Consider the following 17,656-nt stretch of genomic DNA (forward strand, 5'->3'; position numbering starts at 1 on the left):
TCATTGTTACATTGTTACATAGTTGTGTAATATATCATCAATATTGTCATTAAAACATTCCTGCATTTAGGTCTCAACTAGTCTGTGCTTATAAAGCTTTGATCACTTAACAGTGATAATTGGGCTAAAATGGTAGATTGTTATTTTGAGTACATGCGGGGAAATATTTCAACATGGCTATTGTTATTTTACATTTCCTGCTTTGGTGTACCCAAGGGTAAAACCAAAACAGACTTTGCAAAATAAAGTAAAAGTATTTGATTTGCTATTCATTAATACAGAGGTTAAGGTCATAAACCAGCATGAATTCTTGCAAGGCATTTAATGCAATCTTTGGAAAAGTAATTTTGTATTAATAATCAACTAGAAATTCACATCTTGTTTGTTTTTTTTTTCCTTTCAGGTTCTCCCCAGCCAGAAGAAAATGAACTACATGCATACCATGTGAAATGCTTAGAGAATATAGTGCAGCTTCTTGATTGTTAATGGTCATCAGTCGACTTCTCATGTTGAAATTGAATAGCTTGTTCTATGAGAGTCTGAAATTTGAAGAAGGCACTTCTGATTCACAGATTTGTGGCAGCAGCAGATTTGCTGTGGAAGAAATTTATGAAGCCTTTGTGGAAGGAGTTCATCTCTTTGAACCAAAGAAATTGCACTGTTTCTGGTTCAAACTGTTTGTACTGTAGTCCCAATGGGAAATTATAATTATGCTACTATGTAAAGTATGTACACAGAAGAAGGAATGTACAGGGGAAAAGATTTGAAAAATGAGTAATTTTCTTAAATTATGCATTAAAATTGTCACTGCAAGTATTAGAATTTCTGGTTTGCATTGTTCTTAATAAAGGGGTTTTTAACTGAGATCAACATTTGCTGTGAGTGAAGTGGAATTTTTAAGATTGCAGGTGTACACCGTGTATGCTCAGATTCAAAAACTGAAAATGTTGGCAACTGTGGTGTGTTACACATATTAGATGCAGAACAGCAAGGTATGTGTTGTGGTTTTGAAGAAGATTTCAGTTCAAATTGCTGCATGCTTTTTAAGATGCTAACAATTGAAAAAGAGCTCTCAATTGCTGATATTAGAGGTGACAGTTATTTTAACATAGCGGTTTATTCAGGATACAGGGTGTTTGCATCCGTTTTAGTTACATTACAACAATGTAGAAAATATTTGATTCAAAATCCTTGGTTTCTAAAGATTTTGAATCTTTTGCTTGGGGCAAATTCCTCCCTTCCCCTTCATTATCTGGACCTGTGATGCCTTTGAAGTGCTACTATGTAACTATTGCTCTAAGCTTTTCAGTATTCTATGCTGACAGAGTTAGAGAAAAAAAATACATTGCTGTCTGAGCAGAACTGTTTTTCTGGCCGTGCTTCTGGAGTATCTAACAGGGTGTTTTAATTTCCCTCAACACATAAAGCTTTTATTTTATGTCAGAGTCAGATAGAAGTGAGCTAATTCAAAGCAAAACCCAAATAACATCTCTAAGAATTATAGCAAGGCCATGTCTACCTGTAATTAGTGTTTTCTTCTTAACCAGGTGATGAAAGTATTTTCTGCTGACAGAGGAGATTTTGGTTTATTTGTTTAGCAGTGCTTGTAAATTATGTGTGACTTGATATAATTCAGCTGACCATAAGTGTGATGCTTATAGCTAGGTTAAGTCATAACTTGAAATGTAATTATTGGCTGATCTTCCATCCCTCCACCAAACAAAGAGCAAGGATGGACCACCAAAACGTGATTCTTTTCCACTTACTGTATTGTGTAATTATTGTATTTTGCAAAGCAGTTGTTAAATGCTGTCATGCTCATCCCATGGTATTTATTGCAGAACACTCAGCTGCAGGGCAGGAGACAGCTCTGCAAGTCAGCATTTGCTCACTGGGCTTGGAAGTGTGAGGTCTCTTCCCCTCAGACTACCAAGTGCTGAGTCTCTTCAGAGACTTATGTTTCAGCATGCTCACCCCAATGATCTTTCTCATAAATCAGTCACTAAGTCAAATGCAGATTGTTTGCCATTTTTTCTGTTTGAAAAGGACAAAAAATGAGAGCACTCAATGCCAAATGATTTCTAATGGAAGTTACCACTCCTGCAAGGATGGCAAGATCTCATTCAAAGTATAAAAATGCATATGGATCTCATGAGGAGAATGAGGGCTGCAGTTTCATGACTTCCATGAAGTGCAAGTACAATATAAGGCCATGGAAGATCTGGATGCTTGTTTTCTATTAAACATTTCTATTTTACTAAGCTGTGCTTGTTCTTGAAGAAAGTATTTATATTGAAAATTCTGTGCAAATTGCTAATACATTTGTTGTTACAGTAGGCCTTAGTGCTGTGCTTATCCCAAAATGAGTTATTTTCTCAGTATTCTACAACAATTTACAGTTGTGGGAAGCAATTGTAGCAATGTCATAAGTAAATACTTATGTTTGGTGTTGCTATTCTGGAAAATCAAAACAATTTTTAAACTCTAAGGGTAAAATCTATATTCATATTTTGAATAAGCTTTCCTCCTTCAAGATTAAGGAAAGGGCCTTATGTCATTATTTAAAGGACAGCACTTCCTTCCATCACATTTTCTCTTGAAAACTGGGAACATAGAGTGGCTGCATCCTGCCTTCCTGCATGTTAACAATGTGAGTTATAAACTGTAAATGACCCTATATTTCCTGTTCACTGGCACTTAGACTACCATAAATAGCCTCACAATAACCTTTATCCTTAATGAATTTAATAAAAAAAGACTTACATATTTAGACTTCATTCACAGTTAATTTCCAAATTTTGGAGATCATCCATCTATCTTGAAGGATAGGGTATTTGTCATGTTTGTATTTTCAAAGAAAATTAAACCCTTAAATACCTTCCAATTCCAAGAACTGTAAAATAATTTTTTACCTTGCAGAGGAAAGTGCAATTAAAGTGGAGATGGATTTCCTGAATAAGCTACAGAGTTTAAAAGGTAATATTCAACTTTCATCTAGTTTCCCTAATAAAAGGCACAGCCATGCAAGCTAGGAATCTCTTGAAAATCCTTATCCAAGAGAATTCAATTACCATTTGCACTAGCTGCAGATATATCATGCTCTTACTTGGCTGCTTTATCTTTTATGATAAGCTTGTAATCAAGAAAGAAGTTATTAAATTCAAAAGAGGTAAGTGCATAAAATCCACTAATAACGGGACTTTCAGATTCTTTTTTAAAATGGATGTGTCATCTAGTGCATGTTCAAAACTTTCACAGAAATAATTTCCACTTAAGTGGTATAATATTGTAGATTAAGTTTAAATAATTTCGTTTTGATTGTGTGTGTTCATGCAAATAGAGACATTTAGCCATGACTTACTGATGAAGTTTTCAAACCTTTGAGTAATAGGTTTTCAAGCCTACTTAAAAATCCTCAGGAAAAATACTTCATTTTTGAGAAAGGGACTATTTTTTGCTCTTCCAGCAATTTAGACTTATGAATTCTCCTCACTCAGCAACTACACATCCCTGGATGATGTTTTTCATTGATTCCCCTCCATACCAAACTTGCAAATTACAGCAATTATGGGCTTGTGGCAGCAGTACTGGCCAGACTGGGGAGGGGAGTTTTCTATACTTGAGACTTCAGCCCAGCTTTTTTTAAGGATTTCCCTTTACAGTAAAGTAGAAGCTGCTGTGACAGCTTCTCAAATCTGCGTTTCCTTCAGAGAAATGTTCTCTAGGGGAGAAAAAAATGGTTAGCAGCCACACAAAGGTTGCTGTCCATTGGGGAATCTAGGGGCACTCCACACTTCACTTGAGGTTTCTTATGGTTATGCAAAAAAAAAAAGTGATTCCTTCAACTCTCCAAGATGGCTCCTAAAGTAATCACTTACACCTCCCCTGCTGAGATAGCAGTCATGCTGGTGTTGCATTAGGATAGAGAAGTGCTTGTGGTAAATACAATTTCACAGCACTGCAGTCCTTGTAGGCTCCTCTCTTGCCTCCTGGGCTGCCCTGTGGAAGATGTGCATTCTACGTTTATCACCTCATCATCATCTTTTTGTGATTAGCTAATCTCATTCAGTAATTCTGCATGGCCTCTGAGCGTTCCTAAGACCTGGTTGGTCTCCCTGTCTTGTAAGCCATAAGGGTTTGGCTCCATGATTGAAGGTCAGTGTGTGCCCTCAGCCTCAGTTCCAGCTATTCTTGGGCACATGTTTATTTTTATAACTAGTATTTGAGGTGCTGAACATTAAGTATTAGAGATTTTATGATTAAGTTTGGTATTCAGGGTATGTTCCCCTCTTCTCCTCCTCCAAGCAGTTACCACAACTGAAAAAAAAAAGAGAAAATGGAAAAACTGGTTGCATTTTCACTGGAAGAGGAGAATTCTTACAGCACCCGCTTTCATGCATCCAAAATGGAGTGTCAGTGTGTGTTGAATTTATAGCCGACCTATAGGCTTAGGCTCACAAATGTCCTCATTCCTCATAAACAAAATGCATAGACCTGCTTTGAATGGTGAGTCTGGATGTTATGTCATCATTCCAGCTTCTTGATTGCTTGCCAACAGGCCTATAATATAAATCTGTATGTTTTTAGATCCCAGTCCTTAGCATTTACTATTTTCATGTAAGTCTTTGCTGAGCAGAACACATGATGGCAATTCCCAGTGCTTCACATACAGTACGTAATACGTGATGTAGCTCACGTGTGTGACTTGCAGATTTCCACTGTTGCAGATCTTTTTTAAAAACTCAGTTTCAGTAATGCTTCTTAATTGAGAATGTCTTCAGAATACTGACCTGGAGGTGAGATACAAATGAGGTCAGCAGCAACAGGGGGAATGCATTTAAACCCAAATACTCTCCCTCACCAAAATATCCTTCACTAACCCTAAGTGGCAGTGCAGATCTTCAGAGAGACAGAGCAGAACAGGAGATGGGGAGGATGTCCTCAGCCTGTGGCCCGCTCTCAAACATACTGGGAGTTGTAGGATCACCTGTGTTTTAGACCCAGGGAATAATTAAATGCATGTTTTTGAGAACTTTCTGGCCAGTCTAGATATGTCTGCTAACTGAGTTTAACAGCAAAGTAATAGTTTCTCAGTTTATTTTCTATGTTATGCTGCCGCTGGCTGCCACTGTCTTCAGACACCAGTTAGTTATCTGAACAAAACAACCCCAACAAAACAAACAAATGAATCCAAAAATAACTCTTTTGAGAGAATACAGTTGTCATCTGTATTGACATGTAGGTGAATTGAGAAAGATGTACTCTCAACTGGAGCAGCACCAATCAACGTGCAAGCATCAGCATAGCAGTGCTCATCACATAAATACAAGCTTAAAATCTTGTAGGCAAGCTCAAAGTAATTACACTCTGAGGAGGATTTCACCAAATTAGGATAAGGAAAATAGTCTTTCTTCTCAGTTTCCATTCTAAGACTCTGTAACTGAGGATTTGCAGAAGGACTTTCTCAGGTTGCTGTGGCAGCTGGAGAGTGACTCACTCCTCCTCAGCCAGAGTTTTTCTTGCCCATTAAGATATTTTTCCAAAAACACGTCTTTCACAGTTGAGTAACAGTACCTGAATAAAAACTTTTAGTTGCTTCCAATTAAAATTACTTTATCTGAACTTCAGAGCCTTCCTGAATCTCGAGTCTGGTGAATGGGGATTGGACTGCATGATCTTCAGAGGTCTCTTCCAACCCTAACAATTTCATAATTCTGTGAGTCCTGTAGATCTACTAACAGGCTTTAGTGACTATATGATTAAATGCTCTACAGTTTCAAAGTTTTTCATAAATGGCAAATAACTGTGAAGTTTCAAGGGCTAACACAAACTGCTCTTGCAGGTAGCAGCAACGTTACTGGAATTCTCTTTTTTTCTGAAAGTTTTGGTGTGATTTTTCATCTGTTTGTGTAAATTAAGACATCAGCTGCTCATTAGTCCACAGCTCAGGAGACTGTTCCTTAGAACCTCTGGTGTTGTTGCTTCATGCCTGCAAGATGTACTGTTTCCAGCATTAAAAATAAGTTTAAAAAAGGAATATTAAATTCACCTGCATGCTGCTTTCTGACCTAATAACTGCTACTCTGGAGTGAAAAATCTTGCATTGTCCAAAATTATTCTGCAATAATTAAAGGTTGGCAAAGCATCCCTGAAAAAAAATACTTATTAATACAAGAGAAGGAGTGGAGCCATACAGCAGGAGGTTGCCAGCAGCTAGCACAGCCTGTGGGGAGCTTTTGGGACTCTGTGCAGCCTGTGGCTGTCTCTCTGTCTCAGGAGATTTATAGGAGAAAAATTCTCTCTGCTCACTTTGGATGTTTGTTGACAGTAATTTGCCATTGTGTTGCTTCTATTTATTACATTTATCATATAATGACAGCAATCCTCCCTCTCCATTTTGAATAAAACATTTTTACACAGTTTTATGGGGCAATATGATTGAGCTGTCACAAATCCACCTTAAATACTGTTCTTAAAGCTAACTTTCTCAGCAACAGAAATTTGAATCCTGTAAAAATAAAGTGATAAAAAATTGTAGCACAGCAGTGCATTATAAGGATTTGTATTCTTCTATGAGTATTACTGAGTCTCTATGTGGTTAAACCTGCAGTTTAACATTGTGAGATTTCTCCAATATACTTTTCAAAATATTGTATGACAAACAGCGTAGATTTTTTTTTTTTTTTTTTTTTGGAAGTAACAACAACTGATTTTAAGAAGAAAATGACCATAAAAATCAATAGAATAATCTAATTTTAGGAGATGTTTGACTAGGTCCAGCAGGAGAAACTTTATTGTATGGACAAAGTCACTAGGGAATATAGCAGGAATTGAGGTCAAAATGTAATCACCCAGAACATAGCTCTTTGGTACGGATTATTTTATTCTCTCTCTGAACTGAAATACTTTTTAATGGTAACAAATCTCCTTATCCTGTGCAGGGACTGTATTTGCCATAATGTATTAGAAGAAAGATCCTTAAGAGCCTACACACTTTTTCACATGATTATCAAAAATGTTCTGTGCTTTCCTTCCAACATGCTGGAATAACTTTATTTTCAGTTAGAGACAAAATGGCCACTTGGAAGGAGTGGTAAGTGATAAGTGCTAAACTAAGGGTTTGAAATCTAACTAAAACTGAAAATTTAAAGAAACAGAAAAGAAGAAATAAGGGAGACAGAGAAAAAGAAACATTAAAACAGGTAAAATAGCCTGGTACTGTAGAAAATCAGTTCAAAGGGCCATAGCTATAAACACCTGTGAAAACATCAGCTCACTGTGCTATCAGAGCTTGTTTGAAATTGAATTATTTAATCTTCATTTTCCTTTTTCCTTTTTTTTTTTTTTTTTGTGTTTAGCAACAACCTAAGAGATGTTCCACTGCTGCTGTTCTAGTGTTCTAGAAACTTTTGTTGGCTCTTATTCTAGGAATGACGATTTTGTGCCTGCCACTTGAATGTAGCATCTTTTTATGCCAATGTGGTTATAGTAAGTTAAGGTGGGGTTTTTTATTATTTTTTTAATACCAGTGTAACATTATCAATAGTGACATTCTTACAAACCTTCCACAAAGAGGTGACTTCCATGTGTGTGCTCCCCTTGTCATACGTGAATGAAACAGTGAGCCAGGCTGGCTCCTCGTGTCTGGTTCTGTCTTGTCATCAGTGCATGTTATTGCTGCATTCCAAAGGAGTTCATTTCTTCATACAGAAATAACCTCTCCCCCACCAGAAGAAGTATAATCTATGTTTTGGTGAAGTCATGGGAAATTCTTACTTGTCAATGTTAAGGGTAAGGTTTTTTTAGTTTCATTTAATTTTGATTCCTGTGATTTTCCTTGCTTATATCAGTACACCAACCATGACAGCCTTTTTTCAAATGCAGCAGAAGGTCATGTAAGTGTCAGAAATTTCTGTTAGCAGAAGTAATTAATACTGTCAAAATCTTCAGAAAAGCAAACTGAGCTATTTAAGATGCTTTTAATGCTACTCGTCCTGTACAAAGAAAGACTAATATCAGAATGCCAGAAAATTGTATCTTTGTTCTCAGAAGTACTTATTCACCATTTGCTGAATTCATTTAGCAGCCATTTTCTATATATTATTTTATATGTATATATTTGAAGCAATAGAATTTCTACTTCAGTGAAAGTGGGACACACATCTCAGGCTTGGTAAAAAATGCAGTTGATTCAGTTGTGCAAAAAAGGGTCCATGGAGACTGAGAAATAATGTCCAGAAAATATAATTTACTGCTATCTACAACAGAAACAACAAAAAATAGCACACAAAACTTTCAATCCCAGGAATCCAGGAAAAAAATTCAGCTATAAAAATACACTATATATTTCATTTTATGTTTTGAAAAATAATAAAGCAAAATAGTAATTCTATATAGCCACATTTCCCATTACAAAAGAGATATGGTTTGCAATGGATAGAAACACTGATGCAAGTAAGCTGAAAAATGCAATTTTGATCTTGGACCTCTGGATCTGGTATGTTAATGTGAATAAACCAAAACTTCAATTTATGTGAATGACAGTCCACCATGTTCATGAAAAGCCTTCTCCCATAAGATATTTAGGAATTAACTGCCTGCTAAGTCAGCGTCTCTGGTTATTTCTGATCAAACTAAATGCAGACAACCAGCTCTTTAAAACTATCCTAGCAAGGTTTACTTCAGATTATCTGTTGAAATTCCTGTCTGTCTAATGCATCAGATTATTCTGATAAGCCTTTGAACACTCACACATCATAAATTCAGATCACTACTTTTAAAAAAAAATCTCTTTCACTTTAACAAAAAATGCACTAAAAACAGACAGACAAAATTGTACAAAAAGAAATAGCTGCAGTTTTTCCACTTTGAGTGATTCAAAATCACAGAATCACAGAATCATTTAGGCTGCAGAATACCTCCGAATCATCAACCTCTGACTGATCATCACTCTGTCAATTAGACTATGGCAAGTAAGTGCCACGTCAGCCAGTTCTTGAACACTTCCAGAGATGTTGACTCCACCACTTCCTTGGGCAGTCTGTTCCAATGCTTAACAAACTTTTCCATTAAGAAATTCTTCCTGATATCCGACCTGAACCTCCCCCGATGCAGTTTGAGGCTATGTCCTCTCATTCTGTCACTTGTTTCCTGGGAGAAGGGGCTGACCCCCACCTGGCTACACACTCCTTTTGGGCAGTTGTAGGGAGTGATAAGGTCTCCCCAAGCCTCCCTTTCTCCAGGCTAAACACTCCAGCTCCCTCAGCCTCTCCTTGTTTGGTTTAGTCTCTAGAAATCCTGTGCTGTATTTAAACTGACAGGGGCTTCGCACATGATTTCGACCAAGGGGAGTTCAATTCAACCATCAGAATAAGAACATGATATATTTGAGTGATGGCACCATCAATATGTTAGGATAATTATGTTGGGATAGTTGAGAAGCATTTTTTGAGCAGGCATTTTATGATTCTTATGGATCGTAGATGTAATTTTAAAAAAATGTGTTGCAGATCAGTGCCTCTTGTTATGAACATACCAATGAAATAAAAGATCTACGCAGTCACAGTAATTCAATTTAGAAGTTAATTCTGCCTAAAATAACTTGTGATGATTTTTCAAGGGGTGCTCTGCAGCCCTATAGATGTAATTGAACTTGCAGCTTCTTAGAAATCGGTGAACAAAATTACAGGCTAAATTTTGGAAAATCAAGAAAAATCTCTGATATTCCTTCTCAAAGCTGAAGACTCTAATTGAGAACATGACTCACCACAGCTTTATGTCAGTATAAATATCATTGATTTCTTTGGAACTACATTAGCATAAAACAGATGTAGTGTGTTGCAGTGGATAAGGCAGGAGTTTATGGCACAAGGAGTTTATGGCACAATTATGCTACTTCTACTAAAAAGATGATTGCAGCAGATATTCCTTGGCTCCGTTTATTCACAGTTGACTATGATACCTTTCTTGTAAAAGCTCTACTGTTTTGTTTGGCTTTGTCTAAACAAATGAAGTTCTGCAAAGCAACAGTATGCATAAGAAATATCTGTTCTGAATTTTAGTAGGAAAGAGAATTTTACTTGAGGAATGTTATTTAGCAGTGTTTTGGGGGTGGAAAGGTAAAGAAAAGCCCAAAAAAATGCCAAAAATGTCCAGTTTCATTCATTACAAGAGAACAGAATTTTAATTTCTTCTTTAAATATTGGTTATTTTTTCATTTCATTGCATATGTAAAGATTTGGTAGGATATAGTTGTTTTTACATATTTTCTCTGTCATTCTTAATCCCTTTCCAAGGTTTAGACTGGGCAGCATTTAGTTCATGATTAATTCAAAAGTTTGCTAGTAAATGGTTTTGGTTTGCTGTTTTGAGTATCTCTAAGCAGGACAGTTTTAGGAAAAGAGTTCACTTGTTTGCTCTGAAGAATGCATTTTTACAACGGGCAGTTTGAGTGATTTGGTTTGTACCTCTTCCAACATTTAAAGCCAGTAAAATGTTCCAAGATCAAAAAGTGGAAAAGAAAGAAGTGGCCATGCTTTCTGACAGGGCATTTGTCTGGAAACCAGGACATTTGTGCTTGGCATTTGGTGTTTGGGGTGGTCTTATTTGCTTTTCGTTTTCTCTTTGTGTGAGAGTTTTTTTGTGTGTAGAGAGGAGATTTTAGAATTGTCTGCTTGAGTTGATCTTGGAGGGGAGATGAGCACTATCAGAAAATGAATAACTGTCACTTTGCTGTTTACCAAGCTTTTTCCCAATAAAAGGCTTAAGAAAAAGAAGATCTATGAGATAACTTTGCTACAAAGGTAACTTGTCAGTTCCTGAATGCATCAACAAAAAAGGGTTAAATATGCCATATAGGAAAGATGCATTGTTTGCCCTCTTTAACTTTCTGGCTTGATTTTGTTGGCCATTTAAAAACTCATAAGCTTCTTTGCTTTATAAAAATTTGAGGTCTTTCTTGGAGAAATTTCTGAGCTGAAAACATCCTATAATTAAGGATAGCCTCAACCTTAAGTGAACTGCCTCTGCAGGAAGTTTTCACATTCAGGCTGTATTTGAGGGCATTGTTTAGGAAACAGCTCTGTAAGCCTCTGCCAGAAAGAGAAAAAAATCCAGCAACACTCATTTCCTTAAACAGACTTTTAACAGGGTTTTTAGCAGCATGATGGGCATAGAAAGAAGAGTGGAGCCAGACTTTTAACAGGGTTTTTAGCAGCATGATGGGCATAGAAAGAAGAGTGGAGCTAGGAAAAGAATAATTCAGGAAAAATAATAGGTGTACAAGGATAGCTGCACTCTGAAAGAGAAATTTCCATTTCCTGCATCAAAACCAGATTTTTGTGAGACCCTTGAAGCCATTCTGGTTTGATTTTTCTTTCATTAAAATTAAACTTTCATGTCTTTGCAAAAAACATCACTTATTGCAAACTAATAGAATGAGAGATTTCAGCAGGAATACAAAAATTCAAGTGAAAGAAATAAACATAATCGACAACGCAGAATTAGTACATTAAATACTTTGAGACCCAAATGTACTTTACTTTCTTTTGTGAATTAGGTTTTTTCATGTTTTTCAAATGTTTTTTTTTTCATGTTATCACTGGATAGAAATGCTTAAACTACTTGACAACATATTTTGAATAATAATCCAGTACTATCTTCCTATTACAAAAATAGAAGAATTCATAAAATATTTCTAAGGAAATTTCTGATACCTTATTGACCTAATCAGTAGCAAATTCACAGCCAAGATCACTGAACAGAAAAGGCTTAGATTGAAGAAAAAACTGTTGTGATAATTTTTAATATTAAGCAGTCATGTAAATAAAAATATAAATAAAATAAATAAAGTGGATATTTTATTTGGTTGATTTGTGGGGGTTTTCTCTCCCTTTTCTAAGTAGATCGACTTGGTTTTGTTAATTGTCTTCACAAGTGTCTTCACTTTTCCCTCCCATTTTTCACTTTTGTTTTATATGAATACAGAGGAATCATCTGAATGGTTGCTTTAAGGGTTTCCCCTTCACACTCAGACACATGAACTTCCCTCAAGTTTGACAAGTCCTCATAGGCAGACACTCCAGCCATGAACACATCAAAGGAATGTTCCTTACACATTGAATTTGAAAATTCCATGAACTTTCTTGTCTCCTGCCAACACACCTTTCACTCGAGAATTGGTAGCAGTAGTGCTTTGCGGTGCTCAAAAATTGCTCAGCAGTGGTGCTTCATCCACTGCTCAAATCAGATGTTTATATACCATTGGTACATCTCACCATTAGCATCTGTCACTGAATGTATCTTTTACAGGTTCAGATGACACCCATTACACACATACAATCTCCCTGCAAAATCTGTGAAAATGCTCTTCCCTTAGTGCCCTCTAACCTTGACATCACAGTGTCATAGCTTAAACCCCATCTGGGAGCTCATCCCCACACAACCACTTGCTCACTCCCCAGCCAGTGGGATCAGGGAGAGACTTGGAAGGGCAGAAAAGCTAGAAAACTTGTGGATTGAGATAAAAGAGTTTAATAGGAAAAGCAAAAGCTGTGTGTGAGCAAAGGCAATCAAGGAGTCCATTCCCCGCTTCCCACAGCAGGCACGTTCAGCCATCTCCAGGTGCGTTGGGTCTGGCTGAGATGGAGGCAGTTTTTCCATAGCAGCCTCACTGGACTGATGGCATCTGCGTCCACCAAACCACACCCTCTGGGTAGATCTCTGAGGATACCTGGAACTGTAAGTTACTGCTGTGATAGGAACTCGAGATGAGATGAAGGTGCTGCTATTGTCTGGGTGCTACCTCAGACCCAGGGGGAGGTGCAGTGGTGAGCATTTGCACCTGAATTGCTCTCTTGTACATTTTAATATTGTATCAATATTGTTACTGCTACTCTTTGTTTTCTCATCTCATTGCTGGTTCCAGTAAACTGTTCTTATCTAAGCCCATCATCTTTATCTCTTTTGTCTCCAATTCTCCTCTCCAGCCCAGTGCAGGGGAGAGGGGGATGAGAACACGAAATTGGAGAATACATTCCTAAACCACAACACTGACACATTGAGGTATTCAGTGTTATGTTAGGATGAATAGCCAAAAATATATGTAATTTTCCAGTTCCAAAAATGCAGAAGCATCAACATTTATTTAAGATTCCTGAATTCATATCCTTTTGCAATTTTTTTTTGGTTGAAGCATATTATCATAAAGCTATGATTTATATAATATTACCTCTTGCAGGCCAGTATATTTAGGAATAAAAAAAAAAATATTGAGAAGTTGAGCAGGTAGATTCTATTTTCTTTACTTTTCTACATTTGGAAAACTCTTTAAGATTCAATTTTTTCCCTCTCTGAATTATATTTATCAAAATATCCCCAAAATGTGACCATATTTAATTTACAAATGTTTTCTTTCTCTTTGTAGGAATGTTTAATGCCCATTTAACTTCTCCTTTGAGATGAAAGAATACATACTGAAGAATCCTATCCCTTATGTTACTGAATAAGGCATGCCTACAGATTAATCCAGTTTGGGGTGCTTGATTGTTCAATTAAATTAGATGCAGAATAGGAAAAAGCAAATTGAATTATTGTGCCTTTACCCATCTGCACCATTCAGCCATCCCACTTAAAGGAGCAGAGAATGGTGCATGGAAAAAGAAGCATTTTTCTTGATGGTGGTCCCTCATCCATAGAGAAAAAGGCACATCCCTTATCACTGAATTTTTGCTCTGGATTAGTTAACCTGGCTTCTACACGGTCAGAGCTAAAGTACAGGGGTGCTCACAGCAGGTGTGAAATTGCTAATCCTCCCTCCTCCCAGCCCACTCACTTCATTACCTTCACTGCAAAGTCATTGCAACTGAAGAGCCTTTTTGTCCTGGCCATTTTCCAGTTGGTCATATTTACTGGTAAAGAAGTGGTAGCTGGGGTGGTTCCCCTTCTGGCTGTCTCTTGCTTTGCTGCCCCACTCAAGGCTTTTCTTTCTTGTGGTAACAGCCTTCTGCAAGAATATTTGCCTCTCTTTCTGCATTATTGCTACAGGCCTATCTGTTAAATCTTAAATACTAATGAATCATTAAAAAGGGTATTAACATATTTGTTGGCCCTATATGTCTGTCTTATTCTTCACAGTTTTATAGCAATTTCTATTAAAAACCTCATTACAGAGATTATTGTGACATGCTTTGAAACAGCAGCATTCATTACATATTATCTATGTACTGGAATTTGGGAAATTAATGCACCAGGAAATTAAATGACTCACCCAGGGTCTCTGAAGATGTATGTTCAACTCATGATTAAAATCCAAGCTTTAGATCTGCATTGTGTTAGCTGCACAATTTTTATGCTGTTTCTCTTTTTCTTTAAACCACATCAGTTTTACATTTAGATGGAAAATTCCACTGTGTGCTGCTTTAGTTGTCAAACGATAACTGGCATTTAGCCAATTATTTTAGTTAAATGTGGCTTGTCTGTGGGCATTCCCTCCCTCTACTTAGGGGTTCAAATCACGGAGAGAAAATGGGATAACTGGGAAAGGAGAGCCAAGCTGTGGGGAAGGATGGGCAGAGAAATGGAGAGGCAGAGACCAAAGAACTGCTCAGGTGATAGAGTGACTGTGAGATGTGCTGCTGCTGTTGTGAGTCTTGCATCCACAAATGGTCAGTGTCATATGGATTTTCCATCCTTTCAGTTTGGATGGAGGAGGGAGAAAAGAGGGTTAGAGTTAAGGGAGGAATGAAGAGAAGCTGTGAGGCAGCTGCACATTGGGTTTTTCCATACATTACCTGCTCTGGTGTGCCATTGCCCAGGTGGGTCGTGTGGAGGTGGTAGATATTTAGTTTCATAGGCTACATCTTCTGTAAAAATATGGTGTTTTGTGTGTCTGCTTCCAAATTGTATGAGTGGAATCAACTCTCAGAGTGCCTACAGCTTTCTGATTTGTGTCTTGCAGACATGTTGCCCTTGTCTCTCCAGGGGACTTGTGCTGGTGACCAGAGGGGACTTGCAGCCTTTAGTGGGGAGACCCAGCAATGCCCTGGTTACAGGGTATTTTTTAGCAGGTATGATGAGGGATCCTGTCCTTGGGGCCAGCTGCCAAAGAATTCTTGACATTTTCAGTAATTTTGTCGGTTGTAGAGCAAATAAACATCCTTAGATATCAACATATCATCAATACTTAGTCATCATAAGGAGTTAGAAATTTATTTCTTAACTTCTGTTTTCCTTTCAATGCCAGATGGAGAGAAATGAACAAGAAATTCAGAGCAATAAAATTGCAATTTTCTACGTAGACAGATAAGTGAAGAATAATTTTCATTTAAGGGAGTATGTCTTCATTTTGGAGATGTCCTGAATGCATCTTAGCTTTGGTTTGAGAAAGCAGATGTGTGAAAAAAATTCATTTGTAATAATAATCGTAAAGAAATTAACATATGCTTATATTTTTCATTCCACTTTATATTTTGTGGAACACCACTCATCTGTAAACTACTAAATGTGCATGTATTATTGCATAAACAATAATATTTCAGGTTAGAGATGTACTTTCTTTTTTTTTTGCCTCTTCTGCAACTGCAGTGTGAGAACTGCTAGCCAGAAGGTTGAAGATTTAAATATGGGATCCATATAGTTCCAGTGTAGCAGATTTAAAGGCTGTAATGCCACAGATCAACCACAAATCCAACCAATTTAACTCATAAAACCTTTCAAATACAAAATCTGGAGTATAGTATCTGAAACTTCCTATTTCCTCCTTTCCTTATCAGTAATGCTTCTGTGTTTCCTGAGACAAGCTAAATGTAAGTTAATCTTCTGATCTGTTTGAAAAGATAACTTTGTCATGCAAATAAAACAAGGCTCAGTCTCCAGTTCAATTCTCTTCCATTTAGAGTTTTATACTGAGCATCACAGGGACTACTGACTATCTAGGTGTACCTTGTGAATCCAGATTTTGGATTTTCCATGACCATTTCAATTGCTCAATTAAAATGTAAGTAAGTAATACTCTTAGGAAATAGAAAGTTGCTTAAAAAAATTGTGTCCTGTCCAAGACAGGACAAGACAGGTCTAAGACTTTCTTAATCCTCAAAGCCTGCGCTTCTGTATATTTCCAGTACATGAGGAAATTCCCAAAATATTGCAGTAACTGCAAGAAAAACAATGCATAAATGAAGAAACAAAGTCAGTAGCAATTTTAATGAGGAAGTGGTTGTGTTAAAAATTATTTGGAAAATTAAGCTCAGGCTTTTAACAAAATATTTTGTGTAAAATATTTTTCTGTACTTTAAGAATTTTTTTTATTTGTAACATATCTGGTGAATCTGTCAGTGTGGTGAGCCACAGAGGTAGTTCTCCCTGAAGAGTTGTGGATGTCCCATCCTTGTAAACGTTTAAAGACAGGTTGGATGGGGCTCTGAGCAATCTGGTCTAGTGGAAGGTGTCCCTGCCCATGGCAAGTGGGTCAGAACTAGATTGTCCTTAAGGTCCCTTCCAGCCCAAACCATTGTATGATTCTGTGATTCTATGATTCAATTAATACAAAGTATACCACTGCTTCATAAAACAAAAACCCAATCCTGTTTAGAGGAATGCAGTATCTGCAAAATTTCACTTACCTGCAACAGTGAACATGATTTCCCACACAGGGAAAAATAGAAAATCACTTGCAAGAGCAAATAAAATCACAAGGAAAAAAAAAGGAAAAAAAAAAAGTCAAGGTTTATTGACATCTCACACTGAAACTCAGATTTTTTTCTTCCCCTCAGAATTGCTCTCTGTAAGAAGAAATTTTTTAAAATAATTGAAATTTCTGTGAAAATTGTTTCAGATAACAGGAAGACAAGAATCATGTCAGCTTAAGAGACTGAGAAGAGTAATCTTTATATGTTTTTTTCTAAATTTGCAGAAAAAGTCACATTACTAGTCATATATTTATATAAATATATTAGCTTTTATTTTTCCCTAAAAGTAAGTAAATTCAGGTAATACAGCTTTTTGAGTTAAAAAATAAAATAGAATTTCCTTATTCATCATTTGGAATCTGTTTGTTGGTAAGGTGAAGTAGAAATAAGTGTCACTGTAACAATGTGGAATTACAGTGGCAAAATGGAGTAATTGGAAAAATTGAAAATTGTAGATTCATTTAAGTTGGAAAAGAACTGTATGTTGTATCCTCATAAAAGATGCCTAGTTTTATACAGATAAATATATGCACATTTTGATTTCCAGTCAGGTTGTTGCATTGTGGAAGGTGTTTTGAGCAGCTATGGTGATGAGTCCTTCTCTAGCTTGTGTAGGCTATTATTCACCTGAAATATTAACTTCTGTTGTCAGCTTTTGTTCAAATTACACTTATTTATTCATTAGAGAATTTTAATGGCTTCATTCAAGCTTACTTTTGACTTCAAATTAGTCATAATTTTCCAGTTTCAAGCAGCTTCATAAAAATGTGGTTTGCAGAAGTACAAAAATACTTGCAGTTGTCCCAGGAAAAATCCATTAAAAATGTAAGAGTGAGGCTTGTTTTGACAAATTTCAACATGAGTCATGAATACTAAGGATTCTTACACCTTTGAACATGAATTTTCAAGCTGCATAATTTTGATCCTAAAATAATACCTCATGACATATTATCACAAATAAATCCTCAGAC

At 36.6% G+C, this 17,656-nt stretch overlaps 1 protein-coding gene across 5 annotated transcripts in view; it reads left to right on the top strand.

Moving 5' to 3' along the window:
* The window catches only part of RTTN (rotatin), a 79,212-nt gene extending 78,390 nt beyond the window's left edge, over window positions 1-822 (top strand). For all 5 annotated transcript variants that reach the window (XM_064432456.1, XM_064432472.1, XM_064432464.1 and 2 more), the window contains one exon: window positions 404-822. In XM_064432456.1, the coding sequence (XP_064288526.1) occupies window positions 404-486 (83 nt within the window). In that variant the 3' untranslated portion in view covers window positions 487-822. The remainder of the gene's footprint in view (window positions 1-403) is intronic.
* Window positions 823-17,656: the final 16,834 nt, after the last annotated feature.

The sequence above is a fragment of the Passer domesticus genome, chromosome 1 (genome assembly GCF_036417665.1).
Source record: "Passer domesticus isolate bPasDom1 chromosome 1, bPasDom1.hap1, whole genome shotgun sequence".
NCBI lineage: Eukaryota > Metazoa > Chordata > Aves > Passeriformes > Passeridae > Passer > Passer domesticus.